This window comes from Podarcis tiliguerta (genome assembly GCF_965153285.1).
Source record: "Podarcis tiliguerta genome assembly, chromosome: 1".
NCBI lineage: Eukaryota > Metazoa > Chordata > Lepidosauria > Squamata > Lacertidae > Podarcis > Podarcis tiliguerta.
Window position 1 is genome coordinate 23,453,157 of NC_139534.1, and position 19,400 is coordinate 23,472,556.

At 40.9% G+C, this 19,400-nt stretch overlaps 1 protein-coding gene across 4 annotated transcripts in view; it reads left to right on the forward strand.

Annotated features, from left to right (window-relative positions):
- AGPS (alkylglycerone phosphate synthase) overlaps window positions 1-19,400 on the forward strand; it is a 68,293-nt gene that overhangs the window by 32,326 nt on the left and 16,567 nt on the right. For all 4 annotated transcript variants that reach the window (XR_014504276.1, XM_083409258.1, XM_083409257.1 and 1 more), the window contains exons 3-13: window positions 1,134-1,224; window positions 3,343-3,463; window positions 3,570-3,644; window positions 6,358-6,429; window positions 6,738-6,817; window positions 7,958-8,038; window positions 11,479-11,604; window positions 11,891-11,999; window positions 14,869-14,996; window positions 16,236-16,287; window positions 18,204-18,280. Coding sequence is in view for 3 of the 4 variants with exons in the window: in XM_083409258.1 (XP_083265384.1) it covers window positions 1,134-1,224; window positions 3,343-3,463; window positions 3,570-3,644; window positions 6,358-6,429; window positions 6,738-6,817; window positions 7,958-8,038; window positions 11,479-11,604; window positions 11,891-11,999; window positions 14,869-14,996; window positions 16,236-16,287; window positions 18,204-18,280 (1,012 nt within the window). In the remaining variant the exon portion in view is untranslated. The remainder of the gene's footprint in view (window positions 1-1,133; window positions 1,225-3,342; window positions 3,464-3,569; window positions 3,645-6,357; window positions 6,430-6,737; window positions 6,818-7,957; window positions 8,039-11,478; window positions 11,605-11,890; window positions 12,000-14,868; window positions 14,997-16,235; window positions 16,288-18,203; window positions 18,281-19,400) is intronic.

Consider the following 19,400-nt stretch of genomic DNA (forward strand, 5'->3'; position numbering starts at 1 on the left):
TTTCTGAACTAAAAAGCCACAAATGCTGCAGCTCTTCCGTATAGGAAAGATGTTCTAACCCTTGTTCGCCTTGGCTTCTCTTCCCCAGCTGTAGTCTCCTAGTCATCTTTTCTTCAAAAGAACCTCATGCCGTATTCAAAATTTAGCCACACCACTTTTATTAAAGTACCTCAGCGCTTGGATTCTTCTTTTCTGGAAATACAGTATTTGTAATTCCTCCTGTAGTAAACTTGATGTCAGTTAATATGATGACTTCTAGTTTTTGAAGGAATAACTTCTCTTCAGCTACTGTTTAATTTTTCAATCTAATTTAGGTGTCTTCCCCTGCAGATTAATCCCTGAAAACTTGAAAGAAATAGGTTTCAACTTCTGATTTGTCGTGTATATACCATTGGCAGCTCTGCACTAATTCTCTTTGGATGCAGTCTTTGGGGCATCCTGAACTGTACACAATATTCTGAACGTGAGCATGCCATGAACGAATGCAATTGTGGCTTTTTATTTCAGTCCCATTCAGCCATTTTGTTGTTTATTTACCCAGACCAGAGAAGTATGTGGGAACTCTTTAATATGCTTCAGACTTTGCTCTGTTAACCACCTTCTCAGGCAACAAGTAGTTTGTCGCAAATCACCAGATAATTTATGAATAAGTTAAATAGCACTGTTCCTAATACCAAACTTTGTGTTACTACCAAAAACAGCAACCCTACTCTCTGCTCAAGATTTTAATTAACTGCTATCTGTAATAGGGTTCTTGTCACCTACTACGTTTTCTTCATCTTTGATGGGCTCTCAAAAAGCACTTGGACAATTCAGAAGTATATAACTGTACAAAATTGGGTGTTTATTTGACTCGGGATTATGAAAGGCTGTTGAGCGATACTTTCCTTTGCAGAAGCCGTTCTGGCACTTCACCCACAAGGCTGATTCTTCTTTCTGCTTAAGAATGGATCATATTAAAACTCTTTGCAACTTAGCTGGATAGGCGAGACTGACACATCTATAATTTCCTGGATCCTCAGTCCCATCCTTCCAGAAATTACATACTCTTTGTGTATATTTGAACAAATAAAATGCTAGATTTGTACTAGCTTCAGGCTAGAAAGAACTGACTAAAATACTTTCGAATTCAGGTATCGGCTAGGTGGTACGGTGTTGCCTTTTTTAATAGACTGGATGGAGAAATATATGAGCGGAAGTCTGGAGCATAAAAGTACTTCTAGAGTAAGTATATAAATGAACATCTAATTTGGTTTAACTCAGTGTGACTTCTAAGATTCCTTTGCATGCAGTTGGAATAAGGTTTAACCTCTGATCCATCGCCATTGTCCTTTTTGTACTATCTGATATCCGAGAACTTGGGCAGAGGCCTTTCCCAAGCTTGCTACCAGTGCCCTGTAGTTCCTTACTATATGGTTCAGTGTGAAACTGTGTCTAAAAATGAAGTACCTTATTTAATCTGATTTGATTAGGTTTCTTTCCTCTGTAACCTTTCTTAGTAATGTTACATTGCTTCCTTTTTAACACAGGTTGAAAATCCTTTTCTTTCAACAGACTTTTAGTGTTTTGCTTCTGTATTTTATATATTTATTTTTTTAATCTATTTTTTTATAATGTTACGATTTACTAGTTCTCAGTTGCTCTGTGGATAAAAAAGCTGGGATAAATATTGAATAGCTAACATACTAATACTATGTTTCTGGAAGGTTTCTTGGTCACTAATTGTTTAGTCATTTTATCAGTACCTTTACACCTGCCCTCCAGATACTTGGCCAATTAAGTGATCAAATATAGATGGGCAGGTACACTTCTAAGTTAATTAAATTCCAGCACAGGTACCTGCTAATTCCAGATGCCCTAGTTAGCCGTGAAGCATTGAAATTGTTCCCTGTACCACTGGTTGCCATTGTTTTTAGCAAGTGTGCCACAAGTCAAGTCCAAAATGAATGTGCCAAGGTCCTTTTACTTTGGGACAGTTTGACTCAACTAGCATGAGGGGAGGCAGAGAAGTCCCCTCCATGCCATAGCTGGGATATAAGCACCACCTACTCTTGTCCACAAGTGCCGCAAACCACTCATGCAACAGGTTAGCAATTTGATTACCGAAGGTGAGGACGTATTTATTTTTAGCTAGTAACATTGGCACAAATTTAAATGTATATTAAATCTCCTACAAGAGATTGGATTGTAAAGCATGCTTTTAAATCCAGGGGAAAGTGTGTCCTGGTTGTCAGTTGGAAGTTTGGGAAGCAAGCTGGCATGATACAACTTGGTTGCTGTTGAGGTATAATCCTGCCCCACTGCTTTGCCTGCATTCTTAACGCTAAGCTGCATTTCCAAGTATTGCAGTAGAACTTGTCTAGAACAATTGCTTTGCAGTGCAATTGTTAAAGCGTTTGGGGCAGACCTAAATGGAGAAGTAGATGTCTTTCCCAAGGAGGAGAATGTAATGAAGTACAGCCTGAGCTCAGGATCTCCTAAAAAGGACTTGCATTTCTACTAGAGTTAAATGGAAGTGGGCTGGATAAATACAATTAAAACTTTCAGTTCTTAGAGCCTTTACCTTCCATTCATTAAGTGTAATCTACTTCAGACCAATATTTTAGAAGTCAGTGATACTTGATGGCTAGAGTAGAAGCACCATGCAGTAGAATATCCCTTTTCCAGTAGAAATCTGTCTGATGCTTGTGCCTCTCAGCTGGCTGTAGCTCAGGCAGGCAGAAATGAAGCAGGGAGAAAGCAAGTGAGATAGACATGGTACCCTCCTTTTCCTTTAACACCATTGATTCGTGCAATCCAGATGTTGACACAGGTAGCAGAAAATAAAAGTCCTTTGAAATATAACAGTGATGTTGAATGAGCTGAGCGTTGACCACAAGAAAGGTAAAGGGTTTTACCCAATTTCAACACCAGTAAATGGGTTTGAGTCATACTTTACCTTTGGCTTCTGGGAAGAACTATCAATGGTTTGTCCTTCTTGCACCTTCCCTAGGACTATTTAAAACCTTTGTGACCCGAGGAAAGGCTGAAACAAGGAAGGCCAGGCCAGGAAGCTATTGCCATCAGCTTCCAGTCAGCGTAAGAAGACTGCATTCTCTAGCACTTTTTGGTGTTAGTATTTCAAAATTGTGCATCGCCCCGGCTGCCTTGTTAGAAAGGTGCTATATATTTGCAATAATACAGAGAAATAAATAGTTTGAAAGGGGACAATACAAAAATGAATTGGTTTCCCAAGAGCTTGGCATTTCTCTTCTTGTAGAAGTACCTTGCCTCTCTGCGGGAGTTTCTTCTTCTTCTGAATAGGTGCACTGAGCATAGCTGTGTTTTTCTTTTACATTGAAGGCATCCTTGAATCTTAGCGATGTGCCTCCTTCTATTGCAAATGAAGAATTTATCAAAGACCTCCAAGCTGCTAAAATATCATATACCCAAGAAGCAGAAGCTAGGATATTCAGAGCTCATGGTAAGAAAAAACACACACACACACACAGAGTGCATTTTAACTGTATGTTTATTTTTTAACTTGACATCTTTGTAAACATCGCCCCCCCCCCCCCTTTGTACTTTAGGTCATTGCTTAGATGAACTATATAAGCTCAGGGAAGGAATGTTTCAACGAGTTCCTGATGTAGTTGTATGGCCAGGTAAGCTCCTTAGAATGTTTTTCTCATTCTTCAAAGGCTTCTTTCCCCAACCCTGAAGTCCAATATAGCAAAATACAAATCTGGGGGCGGGGGATGAACTTGATATTGGAAAGCACTTGCAGATGTTGGCAGAGCACAGAATCTCATCCAGTACTCGGTCCAGGAATGTTGTTTGGAAGTCTGCCAAGAATGCTGCTTATGCAGCCTGGTGAAAAAGCCTTTGCAAAACACAGGCTCTGCTTTACTCGTTTGGTCACTTTCCTCCAAAGTGGAAGAAAACAGGGTCAAAATTTGAAAGGTAGATGCAACGTGGGCACAGGATCGAAACATACAAACACGTGAAAGACTTGGAAGCTTTTTTCAGTGTGTGCAAACCTTTAATTTTCTGAAGATGAAATGAAGTTCTGATATGGTAAGCTTTCAACCAGATTTTCACGGGCAACGGATTCTTGCTAAAGAAAGGAACCTGAGCCATGCTAGCAATTTCAAGAACACGTCATTTGCTGTTCAGAATGCATTGCATGGGTTCTTGTTTACAGTTTCTGTGATTTACTGGCCTTTACCCAGCTGGCTCCTTCCAGCTGTGCAACTTAGATGCTGGGGAAACTTGGCTCAGTATCCTTTATTTTGATTTCTAGTTGTTAATACCAGAACACTTGCTGGGGTGCTTTCTGAGCATTTTCCAGAGAAACCAAAGCTTCTTCATTTATGCTCTATTGAAACCAACCTAGCAAGTTAGTCGAAACCAACTGGGGAGTTTCACAACCCACTTTAGATGGATTCAGGCCGCTGTTCTAAATCAAGATATGGACACCTTTCCTATTGACTGTCCTTGCTGGTTCATTTTCAGCTTTTTTCAAGCTAGCAGAAATACCATATTTTTTGCTCTATAAGACGCACCAGACCATAAGACGCACCTAGTTTTTGGAGGAGGAAAACAAGAAAAAAAAAATTTCTGAATCTCAGAAGCCAGAACAGCAAGAGGGATCGCTGTGCAGTGAAAGCAGCAATCCCTCTTGCTGTTCTGGCTTCTGGGATAGTTGCGCAGCCTGCATTCGCTCCACAAGACGCACACACATTTCCCCTTACTTTTTAGGAGTGAAAAAGTGAGTCTTATAGAGCAAAAAATACGGTATATAGGGAGGAATGTAACACTAGGTAAGCTTTTCAGATTTCCAGGCAAAATAATCCCCTCTCTCCTTGCCCCCTCCTTCTGGGGGTTCTCATGGCCTCTGCAGAGCCAGTGGAGTCCTTCTGCAAGCTCCTGCTCCTGGGATTCATTGGTTGAATCTAGCCCATACTTTGTTGTCTGTAGGATATACCGTATTTTTCCGTGTATTGGACAAAATTTTTTGACTCAAAAATCACTTCAAAAAACTGGGGTCGTCCAATACACGGATAGTGGCATGGCTGGGGGTGGGAGAGAAGCTGTGCGCTGTCAACCAGCTCCTTGGCGGGAGCGCAATTTCCCCCAATGCTGCTGTGCGCAGGAAATGATCTAGGGAGTGTTTCCTGCCCGCAGCTGCGTGGGGGGAGAGGCTCAATAACTTTGAGCCATCTCCCCTCATTTTCCTAAAATTGAGCCCCCCAAAATGGGGGGGGTGTCTTATACATGGGGGCGTCTTATAGACGAAAAAGTACAGTACTTATTTGCACCTCCATCTCATAACACTTGGTGCATCCATAACTACTTCAAGCACTAGAGTTTTTACCAGCTTGGGCTGGTGCACCAACAATGTCCCTTCCTCCAGAAGCTGAATCTGGCCAGGGTTGCTTTTCAGTAACCTCCAGACCTGAGTACTATAAAGCACTTAACACCAGGCTGGCCTTGAAAAGCTTTTGGAAGCTTCAGCTAGTGCAGACTCCTGCCACCAGATGGACTAACACCCACCAACAATCAGAGCGTATTACAGAGAGGGACCAGACCAGTTGCCTATTGATTTTTGGGCTTGAATGCTGGTTCTTGCTGCTTGAATGCCCTGTTTGGGACTGGAAAATCTTATAGAATGCCTTTCCTTTGTGCACTCTGTTCAGTGTCTGAGATCCTGCCTTGCAATCCCTCACCAAAGTTCATTCAGTTTTTGCTAGAAGCAGGCGTTTTTCAGTTGTGGCATCAACCTTACGGAATGACCTTTCCAGAAGAACCCATTATGCACCATCATCTTGGACCTTCAGGTGCCAAGTTGAAGCCTGACTTTGTAGAAAGGCTTTTGGCTGACTGTTGGTTTTAGTTTCCTCCTGTCTTACTTCTATTTTCACGGCCTTGCTTTTTTGAGCATCTGCTAAATCTGTAATTTGCTATTACTTGAATTGTAATTTTGTTGTGAGGTTCTTTTTGATAATTTTAGCTTTTTGTGTTTTGTTTTGATTTTAAAAAAGGAAAAGTGTAAGGAACTTGGGTTCAATGTTTAAGAGGAACACATGAAAAATTCAGAAACAAATAGATGATCTGGGCTCAATCCATTTTTGCCAGCCAGTATTGCATATAGGTCTTCCTTGAGTCCCAATATTGGTGGTGCAGAGACTCCTTTTCATCTCATAGTGAAAGTGTCCAAAACACTGAGACTTCACTTCCTTAACTCTAGTATAGTTGTGGCCTCTGACATCACTGTAACAGCAAGCCGCTGTGAAATACTTTAATACATTTACATTTTAACAGAAATCACTGTCTTTCTATATGTTGTTAATTCTCTATTTATACTTCTGTTTATAGACTGCCATGATGATGTGGTTAAAATTGTGGAAATAGCTTGCAAGCATAACGTTTGTATTATACCATATGGTGGTAAGTTATATAGCAATTTTATGCCTTAAGGAGAATAATTGTCTTGTTTTCAGTGGCCAGAATCCAAAGTGCTGCTTCAGACATAGCTAACGGCTTTTGTATGCCCAGTGGGATTTATTTTTATTTTTATTTTGAAGAGCAGACTCCCTTGCTATGTTGCCTTTTGCTTGAGGAAGCCTCCTCCCAAGTTCAAATGTAGCACTGTTTATTATTTTAAAAATGATTTGAGCCCCATAGTTAAGTATCAGGGAACTAACATGAAGGCATGTGAGCGAAAAATAACGGAAATGCGTTTCTTGTATCTGCAGGTGGAACAAATGTTTCTAATGCTCTTCAGTGTCCTGTTGAGGAGAAAAGAACGATTGTTTCATTGGACACCTCACAAATGGTATGTGGAAAAAGCATTTTCAGGCAAAACTGTGTAGAATGTCAGATTGTAAAAAGTATTTCAAATACCAAAAACATAACTTAAGCTGACTTCCCTTACATGGTAACAAAGACTGTGGGGAAGGTGACAATGGACATCTTTATAAGGCCTTGACTATTTTTGGTTCCTATCCAAAAAGTTAAGTATTTTGTAGGATCAGCATGCTTGGTAGCAGAGTGAAGATTTTGAGCCTGGCTTTCTCAAGTCCCAAGCCCAGCACTCTTAACCATTATGTTACATTGGCTGTCTGTTGGGAGCATAAAGACTGCCACTGGGTTAGATAGCTAATTGATTTCATAAAGCATGAACTAGGGCTTTCAGCTTTCGAATAACTTAACAGGTAAGTTTAGAGGGGGTGGGAAGAAGCACTGTGGTCCTTCTGTATACAATGCAAGGTCAATCTTTATTTCAGTGAATATGTGCAGCATAAAGATGTCATTACTGAACATCAGTTTGTCCAGAATCCTTTGTCTTAAAACTTCTGTATAAAATCCCCTTCTGGTTTGCGCATAGGGTGGAGCACTGCGTGGCGTGGTGCTTGCCATACTTGCCCAATCCAGTTCATAGTGCAACACTCATGTAACTAGGGCGAGGTGCCCCAGGAGAAAACAGGATAAAGTTCAGCCATTAATATCCAAAGTAGGCACAAGCATATCTTGTTCCTTTTTAGAAATCTAGCCTCTAGCAGGATTGAGTAAGAAAAAAAATCACCTGTTAATCTTTTTGTATCCTTTACTACTCTGAGTACTTCATCTGCAAATAATTTGCTAAGACCGTATTGATTGCATTGGTAAATTGATGCATAGTTCTTATGCATCAGTTCCCTGCGGATATTTTTGCTTTAGACTATTGGGCCTACATCATTACAATTTTAGTTCCTGTGTGAAACAGTAATAGTTCAGACAGGCAAAAAATATGTATGTTTACACCTTCCCATCTCCAGCCCTGAAGGCACAATCCTATACACGTCTGCTTGGAAGTAAGCCCTGTTGTGTTTAATGGGGCTTACTTTCAGGTAAGTGTGTGGAATTGGCTAAACGCTGTTGATTTTGTCAACTGTCAGATTGTTTCACAAGTCTTACTTTGGTTTCTTTGTAATAGAACAGGATTCACTGGATAGATGAGAAAAATTTAACCGCTCATGTTGAAGCTGGCATTGTTGGACAAGACTTGGAAAGACAGGTATCTTACTCCTTTGAAAATTACTTTCAGTTTTTACATTGCCAAATGTACTGTGTGTATTTTCCAGGTTATTGAGTCAGCTCTGTCTTAATCATTATACCAGTTTGTGTCCTGCAGACACGACCGCGCCAGGGTAGATGTTGCTGAGATAGTAGTGTGAACATGCTGGGAAAATGAGCTTGGGAGAGCACGTCTTTGTTTGAGACTTGGTCCTGCCACGTGATGCCTCAAATCTTCCTGATGTGGCGCACATGGAAGGCATTGAGGCATCGCTCCTGACAGGTGTAAGTTTCCCCTGGCTCACTTCCAGAAAGCAGCATGCCCAGCACACAAGCCTGATGGGACTTCATCTTGGGATTGGTGGTTAGCATCACATTCTCCCAGATGCTTTTGGACAGGTGAGCCACTGCTATAGCTGCCTTGCCAGTACACCTATCCAGCTTGGTGTTGATGGAGAGGTTGCTGGTTGTGGTGGAGCCCAGGTAGACAAAACCGCCTACCACCTCAAGCATGTGGTCACCAGTGGAGTGCAGGCGACATCCTGACCCAGGATGTTGGCCGTCACCAGGCTGGTGGTAAGGTTGAACTCCATTCAGGCTGGGACAAAATGGTTGGTGAGACTCCGTGGAGCTTCCTGAGAGTGTGTTGTCAAGGCTGTTACAAAAAACCCCCTCATAGATAAGGACCCGCCACGCTTTCGTTTTGGTGTGGAGGCATGCCAGGTTGAATAGAGCCCTGTCGCTCCATGAATGGATGTACACACTGTCTTCAGTTGAGCTGAAGGCATATGAGAGCTACGGGGAGAAGAATATGTCAAAGAAAGTTGGGGCAAGAATACAGCCCTGTTTCACATCGCTCTTAAAGGGAAGGTGTCAAAGGATTGCTGTAGATCAGGGTTTCCCAAACTTGGTTCTCCAGCGTATTTTGGACTACAACTCCCATCATCCCCAGCTAGCAGGACCAGTGGTCAGGGATGATGGGAATTGTAGTCCAGAAACACATTTGGGGAGCACTGCTGTGGAACTTTTCTAAAAGCATTCTCAAGTCCTACATACTTTAAAATATGTTTGAATCGTTAACTACTTGTGATACTTAGTAATAGACTTTCTGTAGATGAGTGGTCCTCCTTTAAAAGGGTTCTGTAGCTTTTTCCAAAGAAATGATTTTGTTGGAAACTACGAACACAGCACTTTCTGATGAGATGGCCTTTCATACTTTTTATTTTTATATCCTCTTACTGTTTGATGTAGTATTTTAACCTTTCCAGAGCTGTAGCTTTTTTAAAAAAAGGTTAGAATTAAAATGCACAGAGCATATTCTCTTAATTTAAATGACATTTTTCCAGGCTAGTAACTTTGGATGTTTCACTAACTGTTCCATTCTTGAAATGCCACAGACTCTTGTCCCGCTAGAATAAGGCATAATAGCTTTTTTTGCTGCAGCTTCTTTTCTTTAAAACCAAAGCAATTCCTGCCATTTCTCTTTGTTGGGGGGCTTCTTCTGGATCAGAAAGATTGTTACTCGCTGTATATTTTTATATAATCAGAACATATTCACAGCACTTTGGTCAACATATGAAGCATGTTCAAGAGCACATACTCAAGTATTGTGAGTGGGTCATGTGGTCCTGTAGGTGTTCCTCTGCAGAAATATGTGGTCTTTGTTCAAAAGAATTTGCATAGCAAGGGAATTTGACATTTGACTGTGTTAATCCACAGAAGCTCCAGCAGTGCCTATGCTTGCAATCTGTCCGGAGGATGCTAGGGGGTTGGGGTGGTTTTTATTTTATTTTTTAAAGCTTACGTTTCATATTTCTAATAATAAATTAATATGCCCTGCTAGTGATTTAAACATAACCCTCATATAATGTGGCTGTTTGGAGGGGATGCTTCTTTCTTGATGTTTTATGAGAGGGCAGTATATAGTATACATTATAAGTAAAACTGTGCTAGCACACAGTCTTGTGGTTTACATTTTAAGAGCTCAAGACTTGCTGTATTATCAGATCTTTAAGCTAGGGAATGCCAATCCCTGCATCGTTGAAATGTCATGGTGACCATGCTGTAGCATGTAATAAAGCAGAAGAAATGGGCAGATATATATATTGCGTTTAAGCAATTCCAGACGCAGAGCAGCAACACTGCATCCATGGTCTTGCTGTTCCTCTCCTCACTCCTGCACCCTGAAAATCTACTCCATACTGTCCCCACAATACTCCAGAGCAGATTTTGGGGGTACAGTGTGTGATGCAATTTAACCAGTGGTGTGTTCTGGTGGATGGACACTGTTGCATTTTACCCTTATTATTATTTTACCAATAGAAGTTGTACCAGAAAACACTTGGGAGCTATTCCACCCCGTAGGGCATTCTTGAATAATCCATCTCTCAAATGTTTTCAGCACATAATGTGGTTTCAAACGCAAGCCCATGTGACCAGATCCTGTGCCAGTTGACATAAAAGACTGCTCTGCTGAGCAGTTTCATTGGGAGAGCTTTGGGGGGTCAATGTATAAAGGCGTTTCATTCCATTTTTGAGGCAGTGCAGATGGCAAAGCCCAACTAATAAAGAAAAATGAAACCAGTGACAAATGTGTAGAAATTCCTCATCTGCATAGCAAATATACTGTAGCATTGCACATAGAAATCCCAGCCAGATGGTTGTATATTAAGTTGCCTCTTCTTGAACGAATGGAATATAATTGGTTGCTCAGGATTTCTACAGACCCAGCTGCATATTACCAGAACCATAACTAAGTGCTTGCTGTATTGTCTTTTAAGTGAAATCTTTTGAGCTGTAGTCTTCAAGCTAAAATTGTGTCATGTCGAATGTTCTTAATAAGGAATCAGATTTAGGTTTTTTGAACTGTGGGGATAAATAAGGCAAAGCTAACAGCTACGTTTAATACATGCTACTGAGACCTGGGTCCAGTTCATACAATAATCTTTGGCTATTTTTCACCCTCTTCTGATTGTGTATTCATGGGCAAGGTACAACATCAGCTTGAGATATGTGGCTTTGCAACTGTTTTTGCAATAAGGGTGGTGTTAAAAGTACTGCCATGATAGAATCATAGAGTTGGAAGGGACTTGGAACAGTAATCTAGTCCAGCCGCCCCCCCCCCCCCGCGCGCGCGCAAACGATGCAGCAATCACAGCTAATGCAAACGAATTGTCTCATTGGTGAATCGTCTGTGTACTTCTGGGTGGTTGTATACCAGAGGGTGATAATGTGGAGAAAATTTGGTAGCAAAAAGTACGGTTCTGTTTGGAGTAATCATGTTAATGAAAGCAGATTTTATTTTATTGGTGCAAAACAGCGGGCTTTCCTGCCCGTCTCTGGAAAGACACGCATCTACAAAACCAAATTCTGGAGTTCAAGTTTCATATCCTTAGAAAGCTGTCCGTTACACAAATGCTGTCTTCTTTTTCACGTGTTTAGCTGGGTGAAAGCGGTTACTGTATGGGCCACGAACCAGATTCAATAGAATTCAGTACACTTGGAGGCTGGGTGGCAACGCGAGCATCAGGCATGAAGAAAAACATTTACGGAAACATTGAAGACCTGGTAATAATCCCCCCCCCCCCAGCAAATCATTGGTGTTTGATGCTTGTTCTAGTTCTAATCTTTTTGTCAGTTAGTGGAAACTTAGGTTGTTCTGAAATTCCAAAGATAGGTTTTTTTTAAAAAAAAAAACCCCAGTCTAGTCATAGAGAGGCAAAGTTGAATATTAAATGTTTTGATCAATAGTGGTATATTTGGGTTTAGGCTAATGATGGCTTTGGTATGCTCACATGCTTTTGTATGTTTCAATTCGTATATAATTTTTAGACAAATATATTTTATTATACAGGTGGTTCATATAAAAATGGTAACCCCAAGAGGTGTGATACAGAAAAGCTGTCAAGGACCGCGTATGTCAACAGGACCTGACATCCATCATTTCATTTTAGGATCTGAAGGTATGCATCAAAATTGAATTGCAGTTTATGTGTGCAGTTGTTTTGAGCCACAACTCCTCTCATCCCTGACCATTGGCTATGCAGGCTGCAGCTAATGGAAGGAGTCCAAAACAACTGGAAGACATTGGATTTGAAAGGGCTTATTCCTTTTGCCATAAAGAATAAGATTTCTACGGTTGATGCCGTTAGATGCAGTGCAATTTTAACACAGTACATATAGCTGTAGACCTATTTTGGTGTGATGTAATAATTTGTACTGCTAAGGAAGAGGCTGGTGCCTTTTTCTTGGAGCAGTGCCAGATTAGTAATGCCTCTTGCTTAACGCTAACTCTCCTGCATCTTAGACTGCATTTCTAAACACACTACAGTGGTACCTCAGGTTACATACACTTCAGGTTACATACGTTTCAGGTTACAGACTCCGGTAACCCAGAAACAGTACCTCAGGTTAAGAACTTTACCTCAGGATGAGAACAGAAATCACACGGTGGCAGTGGGAGGCCCCATTAGCTAAAGTGGTGCTTCAGGTTAAGAACAGTTTCAGGTTAAGAATGGGCCTCTGGAACGAATTAAGTACTTAACCCGAGGTACTACTGTATTGAGTAAGCCCCACTAAGCACAGTGGAACTTTGAGTAAGCATATCTAGGGTGCTTTTTGCTTTAGCCACTCCTCTTAAAAGTCATTATAGCTTGGATTTTCTGATCATAGAAACTCTGTGTTCTATGCAAGGTGAAAAAACTAAAACAAATGGAACATCACAGCATTTTGTAACAAGGTAGCCCTGAGTATGCAATAGGTAAAAGGTGAAACACCCCTGGATGGTTAATTCCAGCCAAATTCGACCGTGGTGTCCGGTGGTGATCTCTGCTTTCGGGCCAATGGAGCTAGCATTTGTCCACAGACAGCTTTTCTGGGTCATGTGGCCAGCATGACTCAACCCCTTTTCGCGCAACGGGACTCCGTGACTAAAGCTAGAGCACATGGAAACACCATTTACCTTCCCGCCACAGCAGTACCTCTTTATCTCCTTGTGCTGGTTTGCTTTTGAACTGCTAGGTTGGCAGGAGCTGGGACAGAGCAACGGGGGCTCATCCCATCGCAGGGATTCGAACTGCCAACCTTCCGATCAGCAAACCCAAGAGGCACAGTGGCTTAGACCACAGCGCCATCACGTCCCTGTTACTCAATAGGGCATTACAGTACAGAGTTCCTAGTTTCCTAGAGGTGCTTCATTTGCAGTGGACATCCAGCTAAATGCTGGATTACAAGAGTACAGAGATGAAAATTCTCTGTCGGGATTAAGTAGGGACAGTATAACTCTGGTGCGCTGTGTTTGCTGAAGTGTTAAACTAATTTATTAAAACCGTTTTAGAGTTCTCATTTGGAATAAGGGAAAAGTGATGGACACGTGACAGATAATGTGAAATTGCCCTTTTTTTAGTCTACATTGTCATTTTACAAAATCTGTGCAAGCCTATCCCGTCTGTGCAAGCGTATCAGCTTGCTGGACAGAACAATTCCCTCTCTCCCAGCCCCTTCTCCTGACCTCCCCAGAAGCCATTGCACTGGGCTTCAATTGATGCTGATACACAATGATGCACAATACATTTCTATGAAGAAATTCTGAGGCACTCTGTGTTGTAGTGCATTGACCCATTTTATTTACTACATGCAGTAGCTCGGGCATGGTGCCAACCATGGATTGACTTAGTTATAGATTAGAACCCAGACTATTTTGACTACCAAACATACAGTGGTGCCTCGCAAGACGAAAAGAATCCGTTCCGGGAGTCTTTTCGTCTTGCGGTTTTTTCGTCTTGCGAAGCAAGCCCATTGACGGAGTAGCGCTATTAGCGCTATTGGCTAAAAAAGGGCTAAAAACGGCTTTTGGGGGGGGGATTAGCGGTTTTGCTGCTAAAATGCTTTTAGCAGCTTAGCGATTCAGAATAAGGGGTTTTGGAGCAAAAAAAAAATATCGATTTTTTCCGTCATTTTTCGTCTTGCGAAGCAAGCCCATAGGGAAATTCGTCTTGCGAAGCGCCTCTGCAGACGGAAAACCCTTTCGTCTTGCGGGTTTTCCATCTTGCGAGGCATTCGTCTTGCGGGGCACCACTGTACAAGGCAGCCATAGTTATAGAGCTGCTGGTTTGCTTGCAGTTTCTTTCTGTTTCAGCACGCTTCCACTGGTTGGCTGGGCACACGCTGCCTTGTTTCCCAGTCCTTTTTTTCTGTTCTGTTTAAATGATTGGCAGGTGCTGTCAAAATATGAGAAAGCCTCTTTTGATGTTCTGCTTGATACTAAGTGCAAAAAATTCTTTCTATATTGGTCTTTTTGGAAGAAGAACACCTAGCACGCTAGTTATAACTTGCCCTTGGTGCTTATTTCCAGTGCTTTTTTTTTCTAAAAAAAAAATGTTTAGGGGGTACTCTCATTTTCCTACTCATATTGAAATACTGCCCCTCAATGAGGCCAAACATAGATTCACAAAATGTTTAGGGGTATGCGTCCCCCCAGAAAAAAGCACTGCTTATATCATAGTTTTAACTACACTACGTTGAAAGAGCAAAGCTTTCTTCACATTATGATGGAACTTTGAAATTACATCAATATTTAATCTTACGAATTTTATTTCTACAATTAGAAAGCTAATCCTCACAGTTTGATAAATACTGCATTAACTGAACATTACTGCGCTAACTGAACACTGCCGTTTGGAGGTTCTGGAATATGAAATATTTGTTAAAGAATTGGGCATGGTTTTCAAAATAAACAAAGATGGGATCCTTAATTTTGCCTATTAAATCACAAAATGATTCTTGTAAATCTTTCGACGATAGCAAAATGACCATTTCCCTCTTTTTATAAAGGAACCCTTGGAGTGGTAACAGAAGTTACAATAAAAATTCGACCAATCCCTGAATACCAAAAGTATGGGTCCATAGTATTTCCAAACTTTGAGAAAGGGGTGGCCTGTTTAAGAGAAGTAGCAAAGCAGGTAAGGTAACCTTATCTTCAAGTTGTGTTTTATTGCACTTTTTTTTATATGAAAAAGAGTAGTATCAAAATGCTTTCACTAGATGGCATGCTAATGCTCTGCTCTGCTGTCTTTTTCTTGAGGCTGGGCAATATGCTTAAAGGGGAAATCTCCCACTAAGCTTCTGGGAGATTGCTAAATCGAATGTTAAGATTTTATATTTCTCTGGTTTGCTTTCCTGGATTTAGTATCCCCCCCCCCCCCCCGCTGTAATTAGGCAGCAGCTATTGCTTCAAACTTGAAAACATTTACAAATTAGCATAAAAGGGCTTGGGAAACTGTATTGCTAGCATACTGAGTTCAGGGTGAGATCTGGGCCAGTTAAAGTATTCAGTGTCCTTATTTAACAAATGACTCATTGGAAAAATGTTGGCCTTTACATCCTTCTCCCTCTTCTTTATTATATTCCCCAGTCAGTCCAATAAATAAGTAATTCCCTTATTCTGTACCTTTTCCATAGGTCAGTCTTTGTTTGTTTCCCCCCACCCCCTTTGTTAGAATACCTAGTTTCTTGGGTATACACAAAATGTGTGTGCATCTGTCTGCACACAATTATCTTTTGCACTGCATATAAGTTCTGTTCCGTCTTTCTCAGTTAATGGTTGTATCCAGCTAAGTTCTACTCAGAGTGCAGTCGTTTCCATTAATTTCAGTGGGTATCCTCTTAGTATGACTAACATTGTCAACAACCCAACATATATATATATAAAACCATTTGCTTACCATTTCTTCTATTTTATTATTGACATGGGGAACACACTCTTTTTAACAATGACAGGGCATTATTAGTAGGTCCTAGAAGGTGCGCCAACTCTCCCCCCACTAAACTTGAATATTTCCCCCATTGTTCCAAGTAGTTTCTAAAACCTTACATAGCATTGATCCATAGAGAGCTGGTTCTATATCTTAAATGTATGTATTTGAGGCTGGACAGACTACAAACAGGGGTATGCTATCAAAGGCCAGATGTTGACCTAATGTAATACAATGCAAATTTTGCAAACCACATGAATCTTAATCAGTCTGGGCCTCTGTGTTAAGATTACCGAATGTGTTTTTTTACAGCTTGATGTAACTCCTTTATAGAGGTTCAGTATTTGACTGTATTTCATCCCATGCCAGATTTTTCTTAAAAAAATTACACAGTTGCTTTACTTTCTATCGGTGTTCTTTATTCACACACAACTTGTCTCTTTATAGCGCTGTGCTCCTGCATCCATTCGCCTTATGGACAATAATCAATTTCAATTTGGTAAGTTTTTACTAATTTTGCTCATGATTTGCTTTTGTAAACTTGCGCCAAACCTTGTGGTCTGATAGCGGGTATTCTGTGACCTTGGCGATAGGGGATTGAAAATAAAAAATGTGCCCCCTCTTTCCCATACTCCCTTGTCATTCTCCAATTTTTGCCTCTCCCAGCTTTGGTGCCAGTAACCATGGTTCATTGCAGTGACCAATATCTAGAGAACTGCTCAGCTAGTTCTGCATGGCTAAGGCAGTTTTGGACTTGTGGTTCTTGAGCATCCCCTGCTGCCTGGCAAACAGCTTTTGCAAATAAGTTGGTTTGTCAGCTGTCAAGGAAAAAAGTCAAAGAGCTTGACCTCTTTGAATCTAGACTTGGTTAATTCTAACCCAACATTTGAAATCAGAATTTAAAGGGATGAGGGCACGATCTGCAGTTGGTTACTAATCCCAATGTTTTACCAGTTCATTCCTTTGTGCCATTCATCACTGACGTCAGATGGAGTTGATTATGCAGTATGGATACTTTGATTATTTTCTACCTTTCTGCTGACTGCACTGGGCTCTCAGTGGCTCACATAAAATCCAAATGCAGTCAAAACCATTCTTCAAAATTAAGATTGTAGTGTCTTAATTTATTGATTCCCCCCCTTTAATTAAAAACCTCTTGATCAACTGATCAGGGGCACCTTAATTAGACAACACATTTTTAAGTGATTTAAAACATATATAGTCTCATTTATCTTAGAGGCATTCCTACCTTCTCTCGCACAAGAAGAAAGGTTTCTCCACACACGCATCATCTGAAAACAGAGCATACTTAGTTTTTCCATTCTGTTTATTAGTATGCATACTTTCGTAGGTTTAATCAATTAAAACTCACATTATTTTTCAGTTTCTTTGATTGGATGGTGTCCCTAAAGAGAGAAAGCTTAAAAACAAGACAAAAAATAGACCCCCATAAAGTGCGGCAGCAGTCATTGTACTAGCAGTCTCCCCCTAAAGCTTGTTGAAATAATAAAAAGAACCGTCTTGTGATTCTTACATCTCTTTCCTTCTACCACTACTTTGTTGGTTTATTCTCTTTAAGAAAATTAGAACATTTTTGGGCAGACAGAGCTTGACTGAGGAAGTTGACTTAGGGCTGCAGTTAATGAAGAGCATTTGATTGTTCTAGAGTTGTGGGAGCAGCCTTAGTGAACAAGTGTTCTTTGTTGCATTGGGGGCGTGAAATACCACCTCCCACCCCATTCTGACTTGTCAGCAAAAGCTAGATAATGTAGCCGAAAATAATCTGAGACTAGGTAAACATCTCCTAGCACTTCTACTATAGATAGCATTGAGTCAAAGTGTAAGATTGTTACAGAAGTAGTTGTGAAAAATGTCTTACGTGAATGTCTCCACTAGATGAAAAGCTGATCCACAAACAGAACTTCAGCACTAGGTTTCTCCCATCGGTGTGTGTGTGTGTGTTTGTAATCTGTAAAATAAACAGCCAGATTAACCTTTGAATGCATGAATATACAAGTGGCTTCTAAACAAACAAAAATAGGGAATCTACCTGACTTTATGGACGGGACTGGGGAGTAGCAAATACATCTCTTCTCTGTGGTGCAGAGGTAGTCATTCTGTAGGAAAGAGAATCACAGACTCCTATTTTGATGTACTTTTGAAAGCAGGCAAAGAATTAGACTTGACAGATTTCACCGAGTTTTCAGATTTCTTGCATTTATGCCTAAACGTGCAGGGTTCCCATAAATCCCTTGCAACAGTGTTAGTGGTAAGTTTATTTTGCTAAGAAATGGAGCACTTACTAATAAAAAACTTTAAGCTCCAGCTTTTCAGTTGCGTTTCCAAGTAAAATTCTGAACTCCATTAATATAGTTGTCTTACATTTTTTTTTCCTTTTTCCTAACTCTTGCCAAGGACATGCTCTTAAACCACAGGTTTCTTCAATTTTTACATCGCTTCTGGATGGGTTGAAAAAATTCTACATCACAAAGGTATTTAATTTTTATCCTCGGCCTCTAATTAATTCAGATTCTAAAAGCTTTGGACACACATGCCTGCAAAAGCACACTGTATAAAATTGCATGTTAGGTCTTCTCTTCTTCCCCCACACCAAATCTTAACCTGGATTTTTAAAAAAAGAAGTATGCTGAATGTCTACACTAGTGCAGAGTCTAAGGGTGCAAATGGCAGAACAGCATCTGCCAGCTGTTTTAGTTGAGAGTAGTAGCACAACGGGACGCGGGTGGCGCTGTGGGTTAATCCACAGAGCCTAGGGCTTGCCGATCAGAATGTCGGCAGTTCAAATCCCAGTGACGGGGTGAGCTCCCGTTGCTCAGTCCCTGCTCCTGCCAACCTAGCAGTTCGAAAGCACGTCAAAGTGCAAGTAGATAAATAGGTACCGCTCCGGCAGGAAGGTAAACGGTGTTTTCGTGCGCTGCTCTGGTTCACCAGAAGCGGCTTAGTCATGCTGGCCACATGACCCGGAAGCTATACACCGGCTCCCTCGGCCAATAAAGCCAGATGAGCACTGCAAGCCCAGAGTCGTCCGCGACTGGACCTAATGGTCAGGGGTCCCTTTACCTTTACCTTTACCTAGTAGCACAACACAGGTGGGGAAGAGAGGTGGGAACTTCTGGTGTCAGAGTTCCTGCATTTATCTGAATGAGAAATATTTTTGCGTGTGCAAGACATCTCTTCATTGACTTGTTGGCCTCTACCATTAGGGTTGGGGGAGGAAAATAGCGAAACCATACACGCCAATAGGCTGTTCCTGCTAATCTTGATGCCAGCATATTAATTCTGTATCCTCCATTATTTTAGCAGCAGAAGTTTGTTGAACTTGGAAAGTTTCAAAATGACATTTCATGTTCAGAGAATAAAGATTATTATCAGAAACATCCACATGGCAGTAGTTGTAATTGGTTACAGAATAGAAAATAATGGATGCTTTACAACACTTTGGTTGTTCTTTTCCCCCCTGCTTGCATTTGTAAAAGTAATTTTCAGATTGGCTCTCTTGACGGCCTCCTCTTGAGCGTTTCTCTTAAGTATCGCACTTTCAAATATGTGCCATGTTACCTTGAAATATGCCTCTTGTTTATGCTAAAATGC